Source organism: Bison bison, unplaced genomic scaffold (assembly GCF_000754665.1).
Source record: "Bison bison bison isolate TAMUID 2011002044 unplaced genomic scaffold, Bison_UMD1.0 scf7180017864327, whole genome shotgun sequence".
NCBI lineage: Eukaryota > Metazoa > Chordata > Mammalia > Artiodactyla > Bovidae > Bison > Bison bison.
The window spans coordinates 6840706-6868637 of record NW_011494899.1 but is presented as its reverse complement, the minus strand read 5'-3'; the positions used below and the strand labels follow the sequence as shown (position 1 = coordinate 6868637).

General features: G+C 39.3%; 1 protein-coding gene across 8 annotated transcripts in view; it reads right to left on the bottom strand.

Moving 5' to 3' along the window:
• Positions 1 to 4507: 4507 nt before the first annotated feature.
• The window catches only part of IGF1 (insulin-like growth factor 1 (somatomedin C)), a 78204-nt gene continuing 54779 nt past the window's right edge, over positions 4508 to 27932 (bottom strand). For 4 of the 8 annotated variants that reach the window (XM_010853424.1, XM_010853425.1, XM_010853427.1 and 1 more), the window contains exons 3-5: positions 26211 to 26392; positions 24534 to 24741; positions 4508 to 10977 (exon numbers count right to left, since the gene is read on the bottom strand). In XM_010853424.1, the coding sequence (XP_010851726.1) occupies positions 24580 to 24741; positions 26211 to 26392 (344 nt within the window). In that variant the 3' untranslated portion in view covers positions 4508 to 10977; positions 24534 to 24579. The remainder of the gene's footprint in view (positions 10978 to 24533; positions 24742 to 26210; positions 26393 to 27932) is intronic. The other 4 variants (XM_010853428.1, XM_010853429.1, XM_010853431.1 and 1 more) reach the window with 1 other exon arrangement.

The following is a 27932-nucleotide window of genomic DNA, read 5'->3' as shown; positions in this document are numbered from 1 at the left end:
AGGAGGAGAAGGGGACGACAGAAGATGAGATGACTGGATGGCATCACCGACTCAATGAACATGGGTTTAGGTGAACTCTGGGAGTTGGTGATGGACAGGGAGGCCTGGTGTGCTGCGGTTCATGGGGTCGCAGAGTCAGACATGACTGAGCAAATGAACTGAACTGAACTGATTAGTTAAGGTCCAGAGAAGGAAGCAGAAATGATTCTAGGTATTTTAATCAGAGGATATTTAATACAGGTGATGGGAGAAACAAGTAGTTAAATAAGAGAAGGGAGTCAATCCAGAGATCAACATCATCAGGAAGTCACTACCATCTCTAGAACTGGGGAGACACAGAGAGGAAGTCATGTACCCATCTGAGAAAAGCCGTGGATGGATTTAGGTCTACCTGGGGGACAGTGTGCTGCTCCAAGTGGGAGGCAGAGCCTGCAATTACTGCTGAAGATGCTACTTGAAGCAGAGAAAAAGGGAGGAAACACCCTGGCTTCTTCCTTCTTCCTGATCTCTCTTGCTGTTAGTGCCTCCTGTTAGCCAAACCTACCTGGAAATCAGAGAAACAGGAGCTAGAAAATGTAGCTCCTTGTGAAACAGAGCAGATAAATAGAATGTTGGGAAATGGATATGAGAGCAAATAGATGAACATCCAGTACATTCTAGCATAAATATATATTAAATTATTTCACTGTATCTTTTACTACTGCAAGGAAGACTAGAGATACCAGAAAAAAACTTTTCAATATTAACTAAGAGAATGGCTCAGATGGTAAAGAATCTGCCTGCAATGCAAGAGACCCAAGTTCAGTCTCTGGGTCGGGAAGATTCTCTGGAGAAGGAAATGGTTACCCACTTCAGTATTCTTGCCTGGAGAATTCCACGGACAGAGGAGCCTGGCGGGCTACTGTCCATGGGGTCGCAAAGAGTCAGACCTGACTCAGCAACTAATACTTTCACTTTCACTTCAGGAAAGGAATGGAAATGTTTCCATTTCCAAAAGATCTTTAAAGGAGAGAGAGACAGAAAAAACAAAAAAATAGGGAGAGAATATTGGTCCTGGGGTAACCCTATCTGAATATTTTAGATTCTAGAAGAGTGGCTGAATTAGAAGATCTGTACAATCCTGACTATGATTTCTGCCTCTCTTACTGCTGTCTCCTTCCCTCTCTAGGGGGGCACTATCTCCATCTCTGTTTGTCTATCACATCCTTTAGACACTTAGACTTGAGTTCTGTGTTTGTAGGATAGAATGGAGGATTCAGCCACAGCACTTATGTAGAGAAGTTGCTGTGATTACAGACTATGAATCCCCCAAATTTCCACTTGGAGAGCTTCTCCCCAGTGTTCCCTCAAGTGGGGGAGTTTGGGGACTAGTGGGAGCCACTGACTTCAATAAATGCAGTAGAGTTAGAAAGTCATAGGACAGTTACTTACTCTTAACTTACCTGGTAGTAACCATTATAAAGAGAAACCTCCCTCCTAGGCCACATTTCCGACCTTGCTTGAAATCCAAGGTCAAATTTTACTTCTGATGTATTGCTGCTATTGTCTCAAATCCAATTTACATATGTTTCTGTTTTCACTGATTGCTTTATTCTTTTCCAAATCATCTCATCCCATCACAGGGTGAAGGAAAGAACATTTAGAAAACAGATGTTGTATTAACCATAACCATTATCCTTTATTGGATCCCAAAGAGGTTTATCTCTATCCATAAACAGGTGAGGGAGATACAAGCTTTCAGCTCAGCTCTACACTTTAAATGCCTCCCTGGGAAGAAGGCAAAGGCTCTGCCATCCATCTGTCATCATGACTCAGGTAGGATCATAATTGTTGTATTCAGCCGTATCATACCCAAAGCTCCCCTTTTTATAGCAAACATTTTATGATATACTCTTTAATATCCCAAAAGGAAATTCATAGATAATACATACACAAGTTCAACAAAAATAAAAGTGATGCCTGAACTGTAATATAAAGTAGAGTGAAAACAGTTTGTAGCAAAATAACATGCACTGCAAAATAGAAATGCTAAGGCTCAACTCTATTAGAAAACATAGTGAGTGGTCAGATATTCACCCCATGTGGAAAATTATGAACATGACAGCTGTAAGAGGACTGATACAGGTAGAGAATGAAGAGATTCAAATAGCACAGTTAGCATTGCCATCAATGATGCTTTTTCTGGAACAGTGGACAATGCTTGATAAAGTTACAAATGAGATAAGTTACCACCTTCCACTTAGTTTACAATGGTAGCATTCCTGGAAAATTCAATTTATGTTAAAATCATGCTTAGGTAATTATAAACAGGTTTATCATCCGCATGAAGTGTCTGGAACTCTAACCTCTGCCCAATAAATATCCATAATACCCCCTAATCATTGTGATTGACAACCCCAAATGTCCCTCAACATTTCCCAAATGCCATGTAGGGCTAGAACTATACCCACTGGGAATCCCTAGAGTGGGATAACCAAGGCCTTTTAGAAGGCCAGGGATATAGAAACTAGGAACATGGACTCTGGGAGTCCATATTTTTGTCTGTGGAAGCCTTGCTTCAACCATGTTTCTTGAGACCTCACTGACTTTGACAATCTGTCACGAGAACAATAGGTGTATTGTTGCCAGAGCTCTTGGCAAGATTCTTTGTGATCAGTTTCTAGTTTTACTTTCTTAGAAAGAGTTTATTTCTGAATTATGTAAGGACTCAAGACATACCTTTCCTGGCTGAGACTGATTTACCCTTGGGTATTACATGCATGATGGGAAGGGCTATCACAAAACGACACTGGGACGTGGACTGTAGAGGAATGGCCGTAAAGGTTAAAAGCCCGGTTAGATATATTGATTATTGAGCAGAAATGCTGATTCATCTTAAGTTCATATTCAAAAATAGTTTATCTCTCAAACATCCAATTAGCTCTATTTCTGCCTCATAAAACCAAATATGAACAAAAATGCATCAGTGTATAGAATTGTCTTTGCATCTGGATTGGGGCATGAATGATGAAGTAGTGAAAGCACATGTTTTGAGGTCTTCAAACCCAGCTTCGAGGCTGCTCTGCCTGTCTCTGACTTTCAGCAAGTTAAATAATGTCTTTGAACCTCCATTTCCTCGTGTGTATAATAGGGCTCATAATAGTGCCAGACTCACAGGGTTTTTATAAAGACTAATAATAAAATATAGGTGAACTACTTAGTGTAGTGACTGATCCATAGTTAGTGCTCAGAAAATATTAACCATTGTTGGGGTGGTGATAATTTATCACTCACACAGATCTTATAGGAAGGAAAAATATAATTTTTAAAAAGAGACTATAATTTGACCTTGATGATCTTGAAAGAAGACAATTCTTTGGGGACAGAATTGCTCTTTTGTTGAGGAAAGAAACAACTTTGGGGCATATGCAGTGATAAAAGGTGAGCTGGCCTGCCCCAGTTCCCACTATGGGCAAAGCTGTGGTGGAGAACTGTAGTAGAATTTTCTTGCAAGTTCTTTCAAGGGGAGAAGATGAAGGGTTGGAAAGGAAGTAATTTCTGAGAGAGTTTGCAGAAGAGAGGAAGGGAACTTACTAAGATGACAGTTATGTTTGACGTCTTTCTGCCCTCTTACTTCACCATCCACAAAACTTCTAATGAAAAGGCTGTACCCAGATGAGCCACACACGTCACATGCTGTACACAATGCACTTAGACGCTTATGGTCACAGGAGGCACAGTTCTGAGCACAAGCAGAATGAGGAAGTTTAGTCTTCGCTTTGGTCCTAGGAAGAACCATGGAGACTCTGAGTGAATGAAATTGGGTGTAAAGGTGAGCCCCATGTGGGAAAATGATACAGGAAACTTTAGTAATATTATTAGTTTCTTAAAATCAAGTGTAAAACTTGTGAGCCTTTTTTACATTTAGGTAAATTTCCCAATAATTCATGGAGGGTTTAAGTAAAGGAAAACAGAATGAGATGCTTTCAAACAACAAGAGGGAAATTATCAATACTAATTTCCACCTGGTGCTTCCACAAATGCTACTGTGAGCTTGATATTCACAGCGTCTATTCAGTGAAGAATGAGATTTATTGAAACAAAAATTCAGTGTTGAGAGATCACATTCTTATAACATCTCTCCATATGGGAGTGTATTAAATGCTGCTTGTATATTATGTACCCTGCGTGATAGAGAAGTTTTCCCCAAATGCTTGGTATTTATAACTCACTGTTGGATTCCAGTGAGTGGGATGGCTTACTTAAACTGCTTTATTGTTAATGCATCTATCGTACAATTCATACATCTCTGACATAGTTTGTACAAGTTCTTTGAAACATTTATTTTTAAATATAACCTGTAAATTTTGTAAGATATCTCCATTCTGGGTGTATGATTAGTTTTATTTCCTGGGTAAGTTTTCATGTTTTATTTGCTGCAATGATCTTAATAAAAACGCTACATTACAATATAGTTCTTAAGGAATGACACATTACACCAACATTGTCCAAAAGAACTAATTAATCAAACATGATTAATTTTAATGTAATTACTAAAGAAAGATATATCATTTTATTATGACGCTCTAGCCATACATTTTCAAAATATGCTTATTAAACAGTAAATGTCAGATAATGATTCAGTTAGTTACATTTTTAGAAGTCATTAGGATCGATATTCCTCTGCCATAAATGAATTGAATAATAATTTCAAATACAGAGTTAATTTAATAAAAAATATGTTTTGAACTAAGACAGATATAATGAATAATAACCAATCATTTTCTGGTTTCAGAGTAGCAGGGAAGATTAATTCAGTGTCTATAAGTTTCCTTATCACACTTGGCCTATAAATGTGATAAAAACAAATGAAGCAAAACACATGAAGTAATCCCAGGTTTCAGCTTCATTAGCTCTTTCAGCAAAAAGAGATCAGACATAGTACTTGGGGCCTTTGTATAAACTGAATACAAGCTGCATGATGTTTGAAAGTTTTTGATATTTGAATAGACATTTTAATAATACACAGACACAGATAAGAGATGTGAGTAGGTGGCTTGAGGTTTCAGAGTCCCTCCTGCAGTGTGTTTAGCAGCAGGTACAAGATAAATATCCAAAAAAATCAGATTAAGGGATTAACAGTAGTGATTTTGCTATGGGTAAGTGAGCAGGGCCAGTGGGTGGTTTGGAAGGGATTTTTGAGTTCTTCTTTCATTTTTCCTACTTTTACATCAGTGCATTTAGGCCTGGGCAATTAAAAAAAAAGGCATATCCTAAGGAGAGTGAAGGCCATTTGAAGGTGACAGGTGAGATTCAGCAGGGGTTAAATAGGAGAAACTATATCTTAATTTACGTTTCAATTGGGCAGTGACATACGAAATTTTGTGTTCTCTTTTTAAGTGGTTTTTTTCTTGAAAGACCTTATCAATGACAGTTGAAGAATGGGGAGAAATAGGGACCATGTTTAAGATCAATGTGGCTTCATAAATTAAGAAAACAGGTGAAATGTATATTTTGAAAGAGGTCCCTTTCATTTCAGGGTTTCAGTTTGGTCAGTCCTCTACAAAATTTTGAGACAGATACTAAATGAATAAGGACTAAGAGGAAAAAAAGAGTTTCAAAACTTCCCTGGGCCTCTGTCTCATCTATGAGAGGTTCTCTACAAAAAGTATTGCTCCAGATAGGATTTGATTGTTTAAATTTGTATCTTTATCCTGTACCACACGCACTTAAAGCTCAGACAGTCATCTCATCTCCTTTTTTTTTTTAAATAGAAATCACACAAAAAAGATATCTATGTATCAGTTTCTAATACCTAACAGAAAAGTCTTTTAAAATATTAACATAGCAATAAGCAAATATGTACTATAGGATTAAACACTAGCATCAAAAACAAACAAACCCAAAACAAAGAACCAACAAAATTTTCTCTTGTTTTTTGCCCCTTTCAGATTTTGGAGTTTATGAGCATTGCAGGAGAGGGGCATGAAGAATCACTTATTTTATTTTAAAATTTTAAAATAAATGATGCCATAATGATGTATAAATCAGATTATTCTTTCAAAAACATCGATGGGAAAGCCCAGGTGATTTGAAGGGAAATGCTCTTTCTAATGAAGAGAGCCAAATAGGATCTGTCTCTAATAAATTAGTACAATCTTTTAAGATTAAAAATAGCAAACACATTTTTAAATAGTCTGATTATAGCTTCAACAAGTCAAACATACATTTCTATCTAGCCTATAGTTTTAAAAAGTCAGTCTATGTGGGTTTAACTTATCATCCCTTATTCCAATATAAAAAAAGAAGAAAAAAACAAGTCATTTTTGAACATTAAGATATTCATAAAGACTGTATAAAGTAAAAAACAAAAACAAAAAAATCTTCACAGATTGTTAGCCATCTCTTTCAACGATTTCTCATAAATTCTTCTCTGTCCTTATCAGTAGATAACCCCCATCTCAGAAGGAAATACTTTCCAACACTTCCCAATGAGATCAGTGATTGCTTTTATAAGAGCTACTGCTCTTTGAGATGTTTAGGTAAAGGGAGAATATCTTCTATTAAACCAGTCGACGCCAAATAACTACTCAAGGGGGATGTGGCAGAAGCTATTTTTAGCAGGTGAATCTATGCATTTTTCTCTTTGTTTTTATTTTCTCCACTTGCTGAGTATGTTTTAGAGCAGAGCACACACACACACACACACACACACACACACACACACACACAAAGCAATGAGTAACTCAATCATCTTTTCAATTCTGCCATTTGCCTATAAGGTCTTTTTTCTTTTTTCTTTCCCTTTTATGCTCCATGCTCCTGAATCAAAGTGTTCAGATTGGATAATATATTGCTAATTTTGTTGAGTTTGAGAGCCAACAAAACAATGGAGCCTTCTAACTTAAAACAATTTTCATCTTCTGCCTTTGCACCCCCAAACTCACAATTTGGTGAACAGTACACTACTTGCAAGTGATAAAAAGTTGAAAGGTGGTGGTGACTAGACCTAATGCTATTTTCTTATGCCATCTAGCTATAGAATTGTTGTTTTCATACTTTAAAAAAATATGTCTATGCTTTCTTTTTTTTCTTTTTTTCTTTTTTTTTTAGTCAAGTACTTTCTTAAAGAAACATTAGCACCACATTGGCATAGCTGGCCAAACAATAAATGGGAAAGCAAAATGTGCTACATCTTCCATTTTAAAGCATTCTCCCAAGTGCATAAACTAGTAACAGAAACCCTGAAGCCACAGTGCATGAGATGGTTTCATCTACACAAACATTGACATTCCAAGGAGGGGAAGGATCCTCAAGGGACACCAGGCTTTTTTTTTTTTTTTCCAAAGATTTTTCAAGGAAGTGATTTCTTCTCAATATTCCATTGGACTCTTAGGATGAGTGTGTGTGTGTGTGTGTGTGTGTGTGTGTGTGTGTGAGTGGGGTGAGTATTGGGAGAGTTTTTCCTTATCTCTAAATGAGTGGATTCTGATGGAAAGATGCTTTCACTTTTTTAGTGGGTCTTCCTCATTTTAAAATGTTCTAATAATACAATTATACTATTTGAGGAATTGGGAATGGACATTTGACCTAGGTATTCAGTGTTGTCAATTAAACTGGAAATCAACCCATAAATTGAAAGCTCACTCTTACACGTATTTATAGTTCTTTTGTAAATATCTTGATATTGCCTCATCTTAAAATTCTAAAGTAAAGCTTACAAATTGAGTTGTAAGATTTTATGTGCTTCCTTCTGTCAATACTGGGTCATTCTGCTGTACTATATAGTGATCAGCTGGCTTTTGGAGTTGACAGCAATTTGACTTCTAGTTTTAAATCATTTGAAAATAAGATAGAGGGTTAGCATAATTAGCTAATTTTTAATTAGCTGATTTATGATACAGTTGAATAGGACTATGTGTTAGAAAAAATTAAGAAAAGTAATATGGCTTTCCATATTTAAACTTTCCTCACTGGGATATTTTTGGTTATGAATAGAATTATTAGTGAATCAAATAAGTCAATAGACACTCTTAGAATTAACATATTCACCTATGTCTGGAAACATATAAGTCTGTAGAAGGTTGCATGTAACATGTTATTGGTAGCCAGTAATTTTAAAAGATATACATTAGGAATAAGAAATAAAAATCAAAAGTGCCATTTTGGGAAAATGGATCCATTATCTCAACCCACAGAACCCATATGTCTAGAAAACAGATGAAGAGCAAAACCACCTATGGTTTCTTTTACATTGTCCACAGTGATCAGAACATAGCTCAGCATGCTGGAGGTGCTGAATTCAAATAACACTGTGGACTGATGTTAAAATACCGGTTGGCTGAAAGGGACATCCATTAAAGAGGCCTCGTTTTGCATAAGTTTGGAGATACAAGAAATCTGTTTTTTTCTGGCCTCTGAACCTTGAGGTGAACCAGAGGGATGAAAACTAAAGATGCTATTTTTGTTTTGCATGAACACTCTCCAAGAATAAAAGGGATATAATTTACATGAAATAATCAAGTCTGCTTGCTTTTTACCAAAAAATTCTAAGGCAGATAAAAAGATATGAATGATGAATGATTTGTTGTTTTAGTAAGAAAACCTTGATATATAGACAGGAAATATTTTTCTAGGTCAGCATGGACTTGTTCTTATCATTGGGTTTTCTTGATACCAATTTTCAATTGAATGGATAAGATACATCCACGGAGGACTAGAAGCCACTCTTCTAAGCAGACATGAGTTATGAGCTAGAAAATTTCTAGCTGTGAAAGGAACTTTTGCCTCTCAATTTGCAACTCTAGTTAAGCATATTTTTGTCAAAAAATTTAAAAATATATGTTTATGGATATACTTCCAAGGATAGAACAAAATATATTCAGGAAAGTAAATTTGTGACTTTTTATTAGTTATTATTTCAGCATTTGAAATCTTGGGCTTAAAGAGAGGAAATAACTGTGGCTTTCAAAGTGAATAGTCTCATTTATGATATTAAAATAAGTATTATCAGATTTGGTTTCCCAGGTGGCTCTGTGGTAAAGAATCTGCCTGCCAAGCAGAAGATGTGGGTTCGATCCCTGGGTTGGGAAGATCCCCTGGAGGAGGTAGTGGCAAACCCACTCCAGTATTCTTGCCTGGGAAATCCCATGGACAGAGAAGCCTGGTGGGCTATGGTCCATGGGGTCGCTAAAGAGTAGGACTGATTGAGCGACTAAACAACAACAAATTATTCGATTATTAGTAAATGCCTGGAAGAGTCAGAACGTGCTAACAAAAGGAGTAACCATCCTTTCACTTGTAGAAATCTTTGTTTTTCTCCTTTCTTTTCCTTTCTCCGCTTTCACTTTATATTTATAAATCCAAATGCAGAATTCAAAATCAAATTGTAGATTCAAATGTTTCTAAGTTATTTTGAAAAGTGTTTTAAAAGAGATTGAACTGTTAGCTTTTAACAGATAGTTAGTTGGATAGCCTCACTGACAAGAACTGGCATGTCAAGAGCATTCAGCTTATCAATTTTCTAGCTATACTGTGAATGGGTTGTTTATAGAATTCTTTGCATCCTAGCAACTCAAGGGCTCTGATCTTGATGCCCTCATAGCAACTCAGGATAAAAATCTGGAGCTTTATCTTTTTAATCCTCATACCACCCCTGTGAGGTAGGTAGATTACATATTGCCCCCATTTTGCAGATGAGGAAACTGAGGCACAGAGAGGTGAAGTGACTTGCCCAAGGTCACACAGTGGTGAGTCCGTGGCAGAGTCGTCAGATGTTTGTTTCTTCAGCGAGAATAAGAAACCAGGATTATTAAATTCCTAGCCTTCTGCTTTTTTCTACTCCTCTCTGGACTCGCCAAACAAATTTGTATCAGTGGACTTTGTGTCTTATTTTTCTTGGAAGGCATAATTGGGGAGCTTTTCTTTCCCAAATGTTTGAGTTTTGAGTACCCTTCCCCTCTGTGTCACCTTTGGCTCCAGGCTTCCTCTTTAGTTTTGCTTTCACCTTTTACCGTTTTGGCCAGACTCTTTCATATAACAAACTACAAAATAGCACCATTGTACTAAAAAACAGAGTTTTACATACTGTTTGATATATCTTGTATTATTGATATGCTAAATTTACATAGTGCTCTATATGGAAGAAATAAAAAGAGAGAAGTACTGATCAGGTCACACACTAACTCATCTCTTGAAGGAACCATTCAGAGTTTGAGACTTTCTATGCTTAAAACATACACCTAAAATGATTGGCCTCAAAGTTGTAACTACTTGCATCTTTTAGCAAGATGTGGAAAAAATAAAGCTTTGTGTCTAAAATAAATGCATCCAACTTATATTTGGTACAAATGCCACAGATGGAATCTTGTGGGTTAAAAACTGGTGTGCTACTTAACTGCTTGCTGCTGCTGTTTAGGAGGCCAAATTCAGCAAATATAAAGGTGATGGAGAAGGGAGTGGGATAGAGGAACAAGATTATCAGACACTGTAAAACAAACAGCCTGTGTTGCGTAGAAAGAAGTGCAAATAAAAAAAATTAATAAACCACTTAGACAAGCCTGCTGAATGAATGTCTCTAGCAGCCAAGATTCAGAGATAAATTTAGTGCAACTGGATCTATACAACACTCATGCATTTGTGGCTCTTGAGAGGCAGGGACTAAGATCTATATATATATTTTCTCTATAGAACATTATTGATAAAGGATCAACAGCAATCTACCAACTCCAGGGTCATTTTTGCAAGGTGCAAAGCTTTGAACAATCACTCCTAAAGACAATGTTGGAATGTTTACTTATTTCATTGGGGGAAATGCCCATCTTTTGAAATGTTATCAAACTTATTTTTGGTAGGTCTTCTGGTGTTTAACAGGTAACTCGTGCAGAGCGAAGGATCCTGCCGGTGGCATGTCATTCTTCACTCTTTAGGAAGGTCTTCCTACATTCTGTAGTTCTTGTTTCCTGCACTCCCTCTGCTTGTGTTCTTCAAATGTACTTCCTAAAAATAAGCGAGAAAAAGTGACATTAATTTGATGAATTTTTATGTATCCAACCCATCTCTTTCTAACATTGGATCTCAATCTTCATACCTTATGTCTCACCAGTCAGTTTAATAGACAACTTGGGCCAGGGTTTTCTGAGAAAGACATAAACAAGTGGATGACCATGAGTTTTTAATTTAGACAAACCTCACTAAAGCTACTTCTATTTTCCCTTGATGGCATGGGGACCACAAATTGCTTTGTAATCACACAAAAATATGTGTTTATTCATCTGCCACTATCACAGGTTCCTTGATAGGAAGGGGATCCTTTAAAATCCAGTCTTCTGGCTTGGAACGTCTTTTTCCTAGTGGAAAAAAAAAAAAAAATCACATCCTGGGATCATCCTCCATTGTTTTATTGCTTTTGGTTCTGTTTTAGTTTCTGTAAAAAGGAGATAACTTTTCATTTTTTTCTTTTTCTCCTCTGGAGAGAGGCAGAGGTTTTGAAGTAGAAGATTGGGAAGTTTTGTAGCTGATTTGGAATCTACAAAATCACAGACATTCTGAGCTGTGCTCAAATCATGGTTCTTCTGTTTTCTAGCCATATAAACTTGTGTAAGTGACAATCTCCTGTGTCTCAATTTCATCCATAAACTGGGATAATAATAGTTTCTACCTTTTAGGATTAAGGATTAAAAAATTAGGATATAAAATCACTTATAATAGGCCTGGAACACCGTGAACACTACCTAAGTATTACCAATTGTTATTTACTATTATTATTCAATCTTTATTGGAAAGGAACTATTCTTGGATTAAACATTCTGGGTTCCTTGTTTTGATGCTACCATTCACCCATCAACAACCAGTTCTGTTATCCAAGGAATACTGAGTTTTGCTTAGAATAGAAGCCCTATAATAATAGGGACATGTCTCTGCTCACTGTTACAGCTCCATGTCTACAGCAATGCCCAAAACATTTCAGGTGCTCAATAAATACCTATTGAATGAATATAATGAACCCTCTGATAATGTGCAGGATCAAGTCATTATACTTCTTCTGTAATTATTATTTTATCCTTGAACCTACTTAAATAGCAACATTTATTTAGACAAATAAGCTGTAAAATAAAATCCAGAAGGAAATGACATATACATGCAGAAACATCAGGTGCTGCTTCTCTTGATTTTCCTTCTAGTCAGGAGGCCCTTAGAGAAGGATATAATGGATAATTATTGGTACAGAATGAGGTTTAAGGATTCCTTTTTCCCAGGAACATTTTCCATCCAGACCAAAACCAAGGGTTCTCATCACGGGCACTGGAATCTCCAAATCCTTCCTTCTGGCTAAGGAAATGATCACTCTCACAATCACTGTAAGATGTTTAAAGACCATTGTGAGGGAGCTTGCAGATCACTCAGACCTGAGAACTAGAGAGGGTGAGAAGCTGGGGCAGAGTCAACTACTAATCCCTGGAAATGATACCTATTGACTCAGACCCATAGGGATTTGATCATTTTTCTTACACATATTTTCAGCTCTACCTGGAACATTAGAGTGATCCACAAGTCCTTTATAAAAGCAAGTTAGTACTTTGCACGTTGATGGTGAAAATATCTTATACCTCCTGAAAAGAAGGAGGATGACATCATTGTGTAAAAATGTTTATTAAAATATCTAGCTCAGTGGCCACTGAAAAAATCTTTGTGGGAAGAAAATGGGCATTCATGTAGGAGAGCTTGAGATGCTATCTGTTTACAATCCTGGCACTTTCCCCTCTAATATCATACAACTTTTACCAGGTTCACTAGACATGCATTTGTTGCTCTACAAAGCATCAGCTGTTAAGCTACCGGTAAAGTTTTTATTTCTAACCTTACACCTTATTCTGCTTCTTAAAGGAGTTCTCTGGAAAATGGAAGAAAGACATATGCAGCTACAGAGTAGACATACTATTGTCCCAAACTCTTTGAAACATTTCTGTTCAGTTCTCAATAGACCCTGCTGATGGTATATGGCTCATCAAACCCCCTTAATCACTATTATTAAGGACACTATTGCTCTATCAAACTAGTAACCAAGTTAACAGGACTAAAAATACCCTAATTTGGGTTTTAACCTCTTTTTCTGTTTACAAGGTATGACAGCTTAGAAAAAGGATTTTAAAGAATCTGAATAAAGCCCATTCTAAGGAAATACTCCAGAATGAAATGGTTACAAGCAACAAGAAAGCACATGAGGTATTTAATCTCCAGTCTTCTTCTCAAGCCAAATTAATCACAGGTTTCCAGATAAAAAGTTCAGGTATCTTCTATACCTCTCTCTTCACATTCATGATCACTGTAGCAAAAAGAATTGAGGTTAGTTTGGCCAATCATATAGATCTTATCCCTTTCCCCAGTTCAGAGATTCTTTCTTTTCTCTCAAAGCAGAAGTGTAAGGTGTAAAGTCTGAGTGGAGGGATCTTCTGGACTCTCTTCTGGGACTGTCTCCGCATCACAGCAAAGTCCTGGGCAGAAACTCACTTGATAAAGCTGACACTGCTCCAAGTAGCATGGTTCCCATGCACACAGGCGTATGATGGAGGCCATTCAGAACCAGCTGGGATGTCGTCTGGTTTGCATTTGGCTCTCTTCCCAGGCTCTCACATGTGACTTCTTTGTTGCAGACAATGACAGTGACAAAACAAAAGCACTCAGGGATTTAGTCTCAGTTGCATCTGTTGCTTTGCTCATTGTTTTAATTTAATGACGCGGGCCACCCTTGACAATGGGTGGCAAGTGGAGGCCTGCTAGAAGCAGCCGTCGGAGCTGGCACCCTCCTTCAGTGCACTTCTTGAAGGGGTTATGAAACTGTCCCACATTCAGTCAAGCAAAAACTTTTCACTTCAACAGCCTGTCCAAGACAAACAAACCAGCTAAAACTGTGTCTAGTATGCAACTAGACAGATTTTTGAAAGGAAAACAGTAGTGAGTAAATACTGTTTCCTATTGACACCAGAGAAGGTAAGATTATTTACCAAAAAAAAAAAAGTTGGTCCTCAAGCTCACTGGGGTTGACTGAGGAAACATACCCTCTGAAGGAAGGGTTAACTGACTCATGAGGGAATAGGTTTGATAGGGGTTAATTTGTGATATACATTATTACACAGTGTATGTATGCCATACACAGATATATAGGAAGCTGGAAAATGCCATGAAGGGATCATTCACATTCCCCCATTTTTCTCTTGGCGATCCTAGCTCTTAGTTTTCCAATGGAAAACTGTCCACAAACTTAAGTTCCCTGAGAGCTAACGACAATGGCAATAATAGTTATCTTGATTAAAATTTGCACACATTTTACAGTTTACACAGTAATCTCCATGAGTCCTCCCAACAACCTCAGGAGATGACATTGTTTGCATTGGTATCATTCACAATCTAAGGCTCCTGAAGATTTAGTGACTTGCTTGAGGTCACATAGGAACAAACTGATAGACCTAGAACTAATAGTAAAACCACCTATTATTTTCATAAAAGAATAACAGTTCCACCAGTTGAACATGTGTATGTGCTGGTCACTGTCTTGTAAGTGCTAATTGTAGACATTTTCTTATTTAATTCTCATAGTTCTCTCAGAGATGGGTACTACTGTCTTAGCCATTTTACCTTCATGAAATATGAATAAAAAACAACGTGCCTGATTTCTTACAGTGAAGATGTGACCATGTTTGGGATTTGTATCAGTCACTTCTGATCCTGGAGCTCACCAGATAGATACTCGACCATGGTGCCTCCCAAAGAGGTAGACCAGTATCTGGTGATGCAAAACCCAAGTCTCTTTCCAGTAACAGTAATTGATCATGTCATGAGTTGCCCATGATCCCAGATGGTGGCAGATGCTGGTTTAGAAGGTAAGGCAAGACTGTAAACTAGGGAAGTAGGTACCCTCCCTTATCCCAGTGTGAGCTGAGTCCCATTTGTATGCTATTAATGGAGGTCTAGTAGCACAATATTCATTTAGCAAAAGCTAACCATGTGAATATGATAAGCCCTTATTTTCTCCCCGCCTATCTTTGTAAGACATTGCCTGAGAGGCAGAATCTAAAAGGATTATAATAGCCCCTTTAAATTTTAGGGAGGAAGCATTGATGTTTTCAATAGACTATGTTTCCATCTCCACCCACTACAAACAAGTTAAGAATTGTATGACATAAACTCTAAGAAAAGCCTGGAACCCTATAAAAATTCTGGGAAAATACTGCCCATCATGGAATGTTAATAGCCTATTGTACAGCCTAAAGTTCTAACTCAGCATTGACTTTCTCCTAAAAAGGGCAAAATAGAAAAAAAAAAAAAAAGGCAATGGATGATTGAAGAGATGGCCCAGATGTCAACTTGTTGAAAAGGATGTGCCCTGGCTATTTTGCTTGCTTAGCCTGGAGAAATGTGAAATAGGATGATGATTTAAATGTCCTAATATCAACTTTGATATCTCATTATTTCGGGGGATTATAAGTCCGAATTCCAGGAGAGTGAGGTCAGTCTTTCATCTCTGGGAGCCAAGTAGAGTGAGTGTCATGAGATCAACTCAGTGCTCTGGGATGTGACTTTTAAAACCGAAGGACAAGGTATACTTTTCAAGAGATGTATGCTCCTGGTAGAGTAACTGCCTCTTCAGCAAAGAGACAGGTGTAACAGTCTGGGCACAGTGTTGGTCTGCCCAGCCCCCTTTCTATTTATGTTTTTCTGGAAATGACTTCACCCTATCTTTTATGTGGTTAGAGTGGGAAAGGACATTTTTTCCAACATGATCGTCTCCTCTGACCATGCATGGTAGATGGGCCCCACAGCCCCCTCCCATAGCTCAAGAGTGTAGTGGGGACATCAGGGCAGACCCAATTTCTGGGAAACCCAAGACTTCTTTATTGGCCATCTTTGGCTCAAGGACTCCTCAGTGGCTTTGCTGACTTTTCTTTAGACGGTACAGCCATCTAGGATGCTTCTCCCCAGTCATCTCTCCTCCTCGGTTTCACTGAGGTCAGACTTGCACTTGCATTTTGCTGGCTTGCTCAGGCTTCCCTGATCCTCTCCTATTGCTTTTCACATGGGTATTTCCCCTCATCAAACCCTTGCTCCTTTAACCCAGTATCATATACATTTCTCAGAGAACCTGGATTTATATACCTAGCTTGGATCCCAGCTTCCAACACAGAACTGTGTGACCTTTGGCAATTGTTACGTTGTCCTCGCCTTCTCAGTTTCCTGCTGTAAAATGAAAGGGGGGAGTAAGAGCACCCACCTCATAATGTTGTGATGATTACATGTGATCACCCTTACACATCTACCTACCGTAGCTGTGTGCAAGAGAGCCAGCTGTTTCAAGGGCCCTTGGTTTAGCTCTCATTTGTGAACTTGATGGCAAGAGCTGTCCTGGCTTCTGTGCTGTCAGAATCCACTTTGGGTCTGCCTTTGTTGTGGAATAAATTATTTAAGTGTTTGCTTTCCCACTAAAAAGTAAACTCCTTGAGGGCAGGTAGCATAGTCCCTTCACCTCTATCTCCTCTTTGGATGTGTGAGCAAAGTGGCGAACCAGGAAAAGCTTGTTAAATTGATTTGCATCTCCTGCAGGAATGGTGGAATAGAGTTCAGGTTAACAGCAAGCCTTACATGGTTTCCTACTTCTTGCTGTGCACAGAGCCCCTGTCCTGTCTTGGAACTTACAGCGGGCAGATTGCAGTACAGTAAATATCAGTGAAGAAATGAAGAGAGAGCACAGTGCATAGTTCACATGCTGGAGTCCATCTTGAGTTTGGATTCTGGTCTGACCACTTGTTAGGGCAAGACCTTGGCAAGACATTTAGCCCCCTTAGTCCAGGTTTTCTAATTGTACAGTGTGGGAGGGGGCATAATTATAACATTTACCCTTCAGGCTAATAGTGAAGATTAAGGAGGTGATTTGTGGCAGCCTTTAACTCAGGGCATGTGCCTAATAAATAACAGCTATTACTATTGTCTTTTTAGAAATAGTTCCTGTTGGGAAAGCACACCCCATGCTTGAGTACTGCCCTTTCCCTGACTGGGGGGGGGGGGTAATAGTTACTTACTGGGTGCCCAGGGCACCCTTGACTGCTGCACTAGAAGATGCATAACTCTTGTTTCTAGTGACAGGTCCATCCCTAGGAATCCCCCAGTTTAGGGAATGTGTTTATCCTATAATTATTCACAGATTATCCTGTCTTGGCAATTCCTTACTTTTCAAAGGATACCACCTGACTCTGTTTGAAGTATTTTTGTCTGTGATGTAACAAATCACTACCAAAATGGTTTAAAAGCCTGAAAAAAGAAAAAGGAAAGGGAAAAGAAAGCTGAAGGGTATTTTCCCTTACTGGCAAGAGTTATTTATGTTGCCTTTAATAGTCTTGAAGGATGTTGTAAAATACTCCAGGGCTGCTTAGGCTGTTGATTTTATGGGCAGCCTGTTTTGTTAGCTGTTTGTGTTACATTTTTAAATTAAAAAAAAAACAAAAACAAAAACAACTACACTTTAAGCACACTATCTTTCCCAGAGGGAGTTGGTTTTGGAATTGCTGAAAGGTTCAACCATTGTGGTATTTAAAAAAGTGAAACACCAGATTCTAGCAATTTCACTGATATGTGCTAAAGATTCAGCATATTTTTACCTAAAAACTGGATTTGATTATTTTTTTCTCTTTAGCCTCCAAAATAGCATTGTTTCATCTGACATAAAACATACGTTGGAGTCCTTACACTCATGTATGCAGTAATTTATATTCCAATGTTCTGGGGCCATGTGGGGCTCAGGGTTGTTACCTTTTGGTATCATTTCAATGCAATAGTGATGAGTTCAGAGATTAGTAGGAAAGGGTGTTACCCTCTTTCACTCATGCTTTGTGTGTGTGACAAATCTGGGCAGAACAGTCAAATACTGTGTTCTGAATTTTCCTCCTCTGAATTGAGAGAAATTTTGCAAGTTTGGAAGGCTTTTCTGAACTTTTAGGATGAATAAAATAACACTACGACAAGTTAAAGTGATTTGCATCTGTTTGAGATTGACGTGAGTCTTCAGCATATAAAAGTAAACACGCATGGTGCCAGCCAGTGCTTTTCCAAGACAGAAAACGGCGCAAGAACAATTCATGTGTGTATACAGTTTAAAAAAAAATCAGAATTGTGCCCAAAGTACTTTTACTTGCATCCTAGTGTTCTTTGAAGAAGGAAACAAGTATCATTATTGACAGAGACAAACCAGAGCATCCAGTAGTGGCCTTGGTCAATCAATACTGACAAAATAATGCTATGTATTTATTGATTCCTTTTATATTTTTCACTTTTCTCTAGTCCTCCAATGCCTCATGAATCATTCAAGTTTGCCACACTCAGACTGTGACATAAATATTACATATTCTCAAGTCTACAATAGGATTCTTTATCTAACCCGCAACCTGCCATGGTCTTACTCCTAATCATTTAGAATTTTTGTCTTGCCATAATTGTCATCTACAGCTGTGAAAATACCACATCATATTTTCATGGATGGCAGAGCTGGCTGGTCTTTGATTACATGACCTCTTGGAGCTGGCCAGACAGAAAGCTCCATGTGAATGTTTATATATTTTACAGAGAATTTTGTAAGAAATTCTGGCATGTGAATCCCACTGTGTGCACACACACACACACACACACACACACACACACAAAGTAAAGAAGAGAAAATAATCTTCTTTCTCCCAAAACTATTTGCTGTAGTTAACAACAGATTGTAAGTTACCACCAAGGATATTTGGAATTAAAGTTGGATTGGACCTTCAGCATTCTTATTTCTATCAAACCTTCACTTTTTCAAAAGACTTAGTTTTCTGACCAAATGGGTCTTAAAACTATAATCTCATCAGTGAATAATATAGATGGGAATGTTTGGAAATGTTTTCTAGCTCTTATTACTGATGGAGCAGTAGCCCATTGAGCTATGACTGAGTTCCTAGTGTGGTGAGAAGTTTCTTTGCTGCTGTCTATTAGTACCAGACATGAGCTCATATGCCCATTGTCCCACATCTCTCATAATTTCCTTGCTGTTCTCAATTTCCATTTCTCTCTACTTGAGTTTAAATGTAAGTCTATATTTCTAAACCATCTCTTTTGGTTGCAAGATAAAAACAAGGTGGCCCTAAGGGTATGAAAGTGTTAGTCACTCAATTGCGTCAGACTCTTTGTGACCCCATGGACTGTCGCCCACCAGCTCCTCTGTCCATGGAATTCTGCAGGCAAGAATACTGGAGTGGGTTGCCATGCCCTCCTCCAAGGGATCTTCCTGACCCAGGGATCAAACCTAGGTCTCCTGTATTGTAGGCAGATTCTTTACCATCTGAGCCCCCAGGGAAGCCCCCCTTAAGGGGGTTAAAGCAGTCCCATTAAAGAAGGAGTCCTAAATAGATGAGTATCAGGGAATGGTGCTCAGATTTCAGTTAGAGCTCTGAGGATGAAAAAACTGATTTTGACCTTGCAGATCTGGAAATTTAATGGCCACTGAAAAACTTATCCTAACCTTGCCTGGTCTTTCTTTAAAATAGACTTATCTTGCCTAGGCCAATACATATTGTCACTGATTTTCAAAGGATTCAGGAGCTGGGCTTTCAATCACTGGAGAATTCTATAGTGGATATTTAAAAACTCATAAAGGCACTCTGCTTCTTTTAAAACAATTTATCTTTATTTTTATGTTTTATAATTATTTTCTATTGGAGTATAGTTGCTTTATAATGTGTTCGTTTCTACTGTACAGCCAAGTGAATCGGCTATATGTATGCATATACCCCCTCTGTTTTAGATTTCCGTCCCATTTAGGTCACCACAGATCACTGTAAATGATTTATCTTTTCATTGTCAGCAAAAGGCTTCCACTTTACCTCTAGACTATCAGTTTTGTCCTGGATTAAAAGTCAGCTCTCTGTTGTCTGATAAACATTGCTCAAAGCCCTCTTCCCTTCATACAGGCAAGCAAAGAGAACAGACTTCATCTTCCTCCATGGTGTGTAAGTGGACTTGAGAAATGGCAAGCCTTATTAGTTAGGAAAACACTGTTTCCTGTCGGTGAGTGGTGGGAGGGAGAGGGTCAGGAGTTGGAAGGGAGAGGGAGGAGGGGCTCTCCCAGAGCTGCTTTCTCTGCCTCCTTTTCCACCCTTACATCCTAACAGCACGCACACGAGAAGCTGTATGAGGTTTTGTTTGTTTTCAAGAGATGTTTGAAAGAAGATCAAATGCTTGTGAGAGGCACTGAATCGGCAGCCCTAGAAACTGAAATGTCCCGGAAGCTGTGTGAGCCCGGAAATATCCCACATTTTTATTTATTTTGGCAATTTTACTTTAAACTAGTAAGGGCTGGAGTTCATGCTACAATTAAATTTTCCTCAGGCACTGTGAAATGAAAACACATATTACATTTGATTTTAACTGGTTGAGAAAAATGGTGGTTTTCTGAAAGTTCTTTTCTACAACCTCAGAATAAAAGTTAACAGTTCCTCATACAGGACAGTTGAGCTTCCACTGAAGTTGGAATCATTCATAGAACTGGGGTTCTCTGGGTTGGAAGGGGTCTTAGGTCACTGAATTCTCTTTCTCTTATCATGTGCTTGAAAGACACTACCACATCACTGGAAAGTGTTGGTAAGCTTAAGCTTGAAGTTTTTGGTGATAGGGGACTCACTTCCACTTGGTGAGACCTATTTCTTTTTCAGATGGCTCTAATTTTAAAAACTAAGAAAAATAATATCAACTAAAACTTTAATAGTGCTTACTATTTGCCAGGTACCATTTTAAATACTATAATTTATATTTGTACACATACACACAATCTCAATAAATTCTCACAACTCTTATGAGGTAGATTCAATTATTACTCCCATTTGGCAGATGAGGAATCTGAGGTACAGGTAAATTGCATTATTTTCCCAAGGACATGCAGCTATTAAGTGAGATAGCCAGGGTCTGAAACCAGGCAGTCTGATTCTAGATTCTGTGCTCTTAACCACTATGTAGTACTGCCTCTCCTATCTTTATCATTCTCCTTCATGTACAGAGGTTTACATATCATGAGTACTCAGTAAAAATATTTTTCAACAATTTAAGGATCAGGAGTCCTTACATATTCCTTTTAGTTTTACACACAATCATCAATTTCCCCTAAAAGAAACAGTTGAAACAGAGGGCTTTTAAATTATTATGAATACTCTGCCTACATTCAAGAAAGCATTGAGGGGATGAATAGGGAACATAACATTCACTATAAAATACTCAACTGGTTTCCACCTTTAGCAATAAGTCCTTGAACGAATTCAATTTTGGCTCGAGTATAGGAAATTCCAAACACGCAAAACTTGTGCAAGCACAACTCCTCTGCCTTCCCTCTTTGACTCTGCACTTGCATCACTGTCTTAGGCAAGGACAAGAGGAATTATTTCATCTCAGCAGTGCTTCCCTGGTGGCTCAGACAGTAAAGAATCCACCTGCAATGCAAGAACCCTAGGATTCATCCCTGGGTTGGGAAGATTCCCTGGAGAAGGGAATGGCTATGCACTGCAGTATTCTTGCCTGGAGAATTCCATGGACAGAATTCCCGGAGATTCCATGTAGCCTAGTGGGCTACAGTCCACGGGTTTGCTAAGAGTCAGACATGACTGAGCATCTAACACACACACAGTGCTACTTAACTTTTATGGTCTATTTCCCTACCACTCTTCCCCTCCCCATCTCACTCATTTGTCCATCCATCCTTTCATTCATCATTATGTGCCATGTATCACTAGTGCTTATTTTCATAGTAGAAGGGATGAAAGACAGCAATAGATTCTTTCTGTTTACTTAATTTATGTTATTTAGAAATCACATGTAGGCATTCAAGATGACTGCTTTAGAGTTAATATAACCCACTGCAAAAAGAAAGAAAGAAAGTGAAGTCGCTCCGTTGTGTCCGACTCTTTGCAGCCCCATGGACTGTAGCCCACCAGACTCCTCCATCCATGGAATTTTCCAGGCAAGAGTACTGGAGTGGGTTGCCATTTCCTTGTCCAGGGGATCTTCCTGACCCAGGGATCGAACCCAGTTTCCCACAATGCAGGCAGATGTTTTACTGTCTGAGCCACCAAGGAAGCAGGGTTTTAACTAATAGTCTGATGGTGAAGCATTCTTTAACTGGAAAGTTCTATTGCTTTCTTTTCCTTTTAAAGTCTTTGCCTTTTTTCTTGAATGAAGTTCATTATTGGGTATAATTGTCATTTATCCCTGTGTTATAATGGTATTGATCCGATCATCAATGAAAAAGGGAAGGGATAATCCCACAGGACACTGTTACTTTTCTGCCAAACTGTGGTCCCTTGAAAAACCATCTCAGTTTGCAGGTTACTCTCAGGTGGTAGAAACAGTAGGTGTTGGCTTATGCTTGAGGCTTATACCTGAGGCTGGTTCCAAACCATAGATGTATTAACAGAAGAACTGGGAGTCTCCTGAAGAAGGTGGCTGGCCAGATGGGCTCAGGCTCCAGCCTGGCTTTTATCTGTTCTGATAAGCCAGGACCCACTTTGCAACCATAACAGCAGTGTCTTGGCTCCCATACGATACTCTGACAAGCTTGTGATCAAACTTTTTCCTCCTGGCTTGAGACTTGGGCACATCTATATATCATATATCCTGGGTTTTCAGTGAACCATGGACAAAGGATGATCCTGAAGTAGAAAGAATGGCTGGGGCATGAAGGACAAGTAGAAAGGATGTTCCTTTATACTTTGACATCTTCAAAGTGGGCTATTTGGATGAAATGCTTCACTCCTTGGTTTATCATCTTCTTACCCTGTGTTGTCTCTCTTGCATCCTCCCTTAGCTCTTTTAATTCACTATTTGAATGATCTTGAGACTTTTTGCTTTATTATCTATGAAGATACTAACCCTACTGCTTAAATCAAGGAAACTGAAGGAGGAAAATCTTTAAGACTCAGATTCTGTGATTCTACCTGGCATTTCTTTACCCTCAAGAAAATTGAGTGCTTTTGTTCTCATTCACTCCCATCTTTGCCTTTCGGAATTCTTTCTTAGTCCATGTTGATTTTGTGCTGTTCTCTGCTGGCCAGAAAGAGGGTGTGGCTTAGAAACCAAGCCATTTTCAGCCATTTCAGCCATCCTTCAGCCATTTCTAGATCTCAGTATCCTTATCTTTAAAATGAAGGGACTGAAGCAAATTTTTGAGTCCTTTTGCAGCCCTAACATAGCATGGTCCTGGTATTTCATGGAACATAGACTCATAGGATTTCAGGTCTAAATATCTAGGAGGGTGGGGGGTGAGGAGTGAGGGGGTGCATGCGTGAGAGAGATAAGTTTATAGGTGATGGAATCATAGGGCAGTAGTCAGACATCAGGATTCTTTGGTTTAGGGCTGACTCCCCCCCGCCCCCGCCCCAAATTCACAAGTTGAAGTCCTAACCCCTAGTACCTCAGAATGTTACTGTATTTGGAGATGGGGTCTTTACACAGATAACTTAAGTGAAAATAAGATCATGATGAAATGGCAACCCACTCCAGTGTTCTTGCCTGGAGAATCCCAGGGACTGGGGGGAGCCTGGCGGGCTGCCATCTATGGGGTCGCACAGACTCAGACACGACTGAAGCGACTTAGCAGATCATATTTTAATCCAATATAACTAGTGTGTGACTTAGCAGCAGCAGCAACTAGTGTCCTTATAAGAAGAGGAAATCTGGGCACAGAGATTTGTCCAGAGGGAAGATGATGTGAAAACACAGGGAAAAGAAGGCCAATTCCAAGTGGAGGAAAGAGACCTGAAACAGATCCTTCGCTCACAGCTCCCAGAAGGAACTGATCCTGCCAATACTCCGACTTTGGCCTTCCCGCCTCCAGGAATGTGTGAAAACGAATTTCTGTTGTGTAAGCCACCTAGTCTGTGGCGTGGTACTTTATTCTGGCAGCCCTAGCACATTAATACATCTTTCATATCTGATTCCAAAGTGCACACGCACAAAGTTCAGTGCCCTCCTTTCATAGGTAAGCTCTCAGGCCTCACGGGCCTTTAGGCAAATATTGGGTGCCCTTTGGCCCGAGCTTGACTAAGAAATGCAGCCTCCAGTCACACTGTAGGGAAGGAAATCTGGGAATGTTTATGACACAATTCAGTCTTGCTGAAAATTTGGGGCTAATATTTAACTCTGGGCATTTACTGACATGGAAATTCTTGTAAAATTCACAGAAAAAATTAAAATGCATACAAAAACCTTGATTTTTATTTTAATTCTTGTTTTTCCGTGGGGAAGGGAATATTGCTTTATTTCCCTCTTTCATAATTTTTGTTCATGTTTTCATTCTTGCCACTGTCTTTATTTGGATTTTCTCAGGCATTATATGTTACTTTTCCCTTTCTCCATGTTTATCGGCCACTTCCTACAACAGGTTTCTTCTCCCCCTTCTGTCCCAAGCATTCTCTAGCTCCAGCTGGCCTACTTTTCTTCCTTTCCTTTATGGCATCTCCCATTTCCTCTCTTTCTGTCTGCTTCTCTCTCGGCCTCCTCACCTCTGTCTTAGTCTTTCTTTCCTCCGTGTTCCTTTCTTGCCTGTGTTCAGTTTCTAGCTCCAGTCTCTCTCCTCTGCTCTTTCATCTTCCCTTGCATCTGCTGACTTGCTTCCGTCCCCTCCTTCTGTTCCCCTCCTGGGCGTTTCTTTGGCCCACCTTTCCTTCTCCTCTGAGACTTCATTTTCTTGTTGGTAGATGGGGGCTGATACTGTAAACATCACAAAAATAATTGCATTGAGAACAGGTGGTCCCCATGGTGTCCCCGAAGACCAGAGCCTTTGAATGCCTTGGCTCCATAGCTGCAGAAGACAGCACTGGTGCTGGAGAGGTGTCTGGACCTCAGTCACTATTAAACCTGCCATTCCAGAACTTAGGGACTCATCTCTGACACCACCCACCCCCTCCCAAAGTAGAAATTGAAAGGCAATGGGTCACCTGGAAAGAGAAAGATTTAACCTGCCTCTGCTCACCTTGAGCACACTTCCCAGTCACATTCACCTAAAAGGTATGTAGGGCTTGCTCCCTGACACATCGACTGGCTCCTGTGTTCTCTCTGAATCAGATTGTGCCAGTCCCTTTCCATCACTCAGGGTGGCTCCCTGGGGTCACATGTCTGCGAAGGTGCCTGTTCCAGCCTCAGCTGCAAATGAGGACCAGGAAGCAGCAAAGGTGTCATTAGGAGCTTCTTGATCGCTTATCATGTGCCCTCTGCACAATGCTAGTTTTGACTCCAAAGATTAAAACCAGTAGTTGTTTTTTTTTTCAAAAGAGTCCCCAGAGAGCATTTAACTTTCCTTATTCATTCTTCCTCATTTTCTTCACCTTCTCTTTAGTTCTCATTCTTTCTACTTAGTGAAGGAAATGTAATCACCTACATACATTTGTTCACCCATTCATTCCCTCACTCAGCAAAGGTTTATCAAGTGATCAATGTGCATCAGATCAGATGATTTACATATTTTTGATGGCATAGACAGTACCTCTAAGGCTTGTTTAAAGTCTTGCTCTTAGTAACAGACACCTGCAGATTTTGATCATTAGAATTTTCTTGCTATTCTCAGAGCCAAACTGAAATTTCTATTTTTTTTCTTTGTATTTGCCACTAAATGTGAATTTCTATTAGTTCCAATTTTAGAGTGTTATTTTTCTTTGCATGTTTACAGAATATCAGGACTTGAAAGGTCACATGCTTTGTTCATACAGTTATGACAGAACTTAACACTTGTCTGACAGTTACTTTGTGCAGTGTGGAAAGCATTGCATGCACATTAATGACCTGAAGAGGTAAATGGTACTGCTATCCCATCTTTACTGATAGTTTCATCAGCAAAGGCTTGGGAGGCTGCACTACTTGGCCATGGGCTCTCAGCTGGTGATTGGCAAAGCTAGGATGTCAGTTTTGTCTGATGCCAAAGCCCAGGTTTAGTCACTCTTCTCTGTAATCTTCTAGTGATCAGATGGGCCACAGTAGTGGAAGGGAGAATTTACAATGTGGAGTGACAGAAAAGATGGACCTCTCAGGGGAGAATGGAGTTCTTTTGACCCTATGAACCAGAAGTCTATGAGGGTATGAATTACTCTTCGGATGCTGCTGCTGCTAAGTTGCTACAGGCTCAGCCTCATAACTCCGATCTCGCGAAAATGGCCGACCCTCACCGCCACCCCTGGCAGGCTTACCTTCTGAGCCTTGGGCATGTCGGTGTGGCGCTGGGCACGGACTGAGCGGGCCGACTTGGCGGGCTTGAGAGGCGCGCAGTACATCTCCAGCCTCCTCAGATCACAGCTCCGGAAGCAGCACTCATCCACGATTCCTGTCTGGGGCGCCCTCCGACTGCTCGAGCCGTACCCCGTGGGCTTGTCTGTTCAGATCAAACAGAGAGAGGCCTAGCTTTAGAGTGGGATAATAGGCTGTGTTCACTGCTCCACCCAGCCCCTGAAAACTCCTCTCCCCACACCATGTCAACCCACACCTTTATAAGTTAGTCTTCTTTTGAAGCTCCTCCAACAACTCCTGACCCTCCCAGGTTTTTCCAGATTCCAGTATGTCTCCAGCAGTCAGTGCCACTCTCATTGGCAAGAGCTCATTCATCATTCATTTATTTGTATTAATTGTCCTCAAATTCTTAGCCACCTGTAGTCAAGGATCTTGTCTATGCCCAATCCTCACCTCTCCTTATATATTGGCTTAATTGGGAGGCTGCTAGGAAAATTAATTAAAAGATCATGTTTTCCATTTTCTTAATCTTTTTAGCAAATCTGCATGGTTTTTGTGCACAGGATGGCTCCAGTGTTTGTTCTTTGTCTTATCTGCTTCCATTATGACATCAGACGGAAAATCAAAGAGGTTTTAAATCTGGGAAGGTCTCATCACTTAACTGACGTGGAAACCTCGACTCAGAGTTGGGAGTGACATACACAAATGACAAGTCATTTAAGTTTCCCGGGCCTCAGTTTACCCATTTGTAAAGGAGAGTTAATATGTTCTTTCTAATGATTGCTTGAGGATTACATAGCCTACTGTATGAAAAGTACTAAGTGCATTACTTGACACCTAGTGGATCCTAAATATATGTTAGCTTGCTTTGAGCATCACTTTCTAGGATCATATAGGGTCTGTGAAGAGACAGCATTGCTACTGACCGCATCCAGAAGCTCTGGAACTTGAACTGATAGCAATACCAATGTGATAGGACTTCTTCTATCACCTTAGAGGGACCAGAACCATCAGCTCTGTTTTCTGATAGAATAATCACTAGACTAAGAATGAACTAAATGTCCACCTTTCATTTGATTCTGATTGCTCAGAGGGAACACCATGAATCAAATTTCTTTTGATATTTGCAAATCAATTAGGCCTCTTTACTTGGCAAGTAGGTTTTAGTTTGATTCTATTTTGTTTTGACTTGGCCACACTTTCCCTGGCTCTAGAATTAAAAAGAGGGCAAAACAAGTTATATGAAACTAAATTAAAACATACTTGAATACTTTGTAAACTTTTTGTCATAGTAGGACTTTTGTTACAACAAATATTACTTATACATCAGTATACAAAATAGACAAAAGTGAAACTGCCATGGCTTATGCAAGAAAGCCATGGATCTTGACTTTCTCTGCCTCCCTTTCCTCCCTTGGGAGGTGGAGGGCCTCAGTCTTCTTCACTGATGTCCAGGCTTCGTGGAAGAAAATTTGTGAAACATTGACCCAGAAGGATCCAATTAGTCAATGTGATGTATGTTCAATCTCAATTTCTGACACAGAAGACAGCATTATATTTTAAACAGAAATTCTTACATTCATGTAATAATGATGCTGTACTTCAGGGTGGAGTTTTGAGAGTCAAAATCCCTATATATATTTTGAACTCCCTAGTTGAAGGAGATCAGACCCATGGTCATGGCC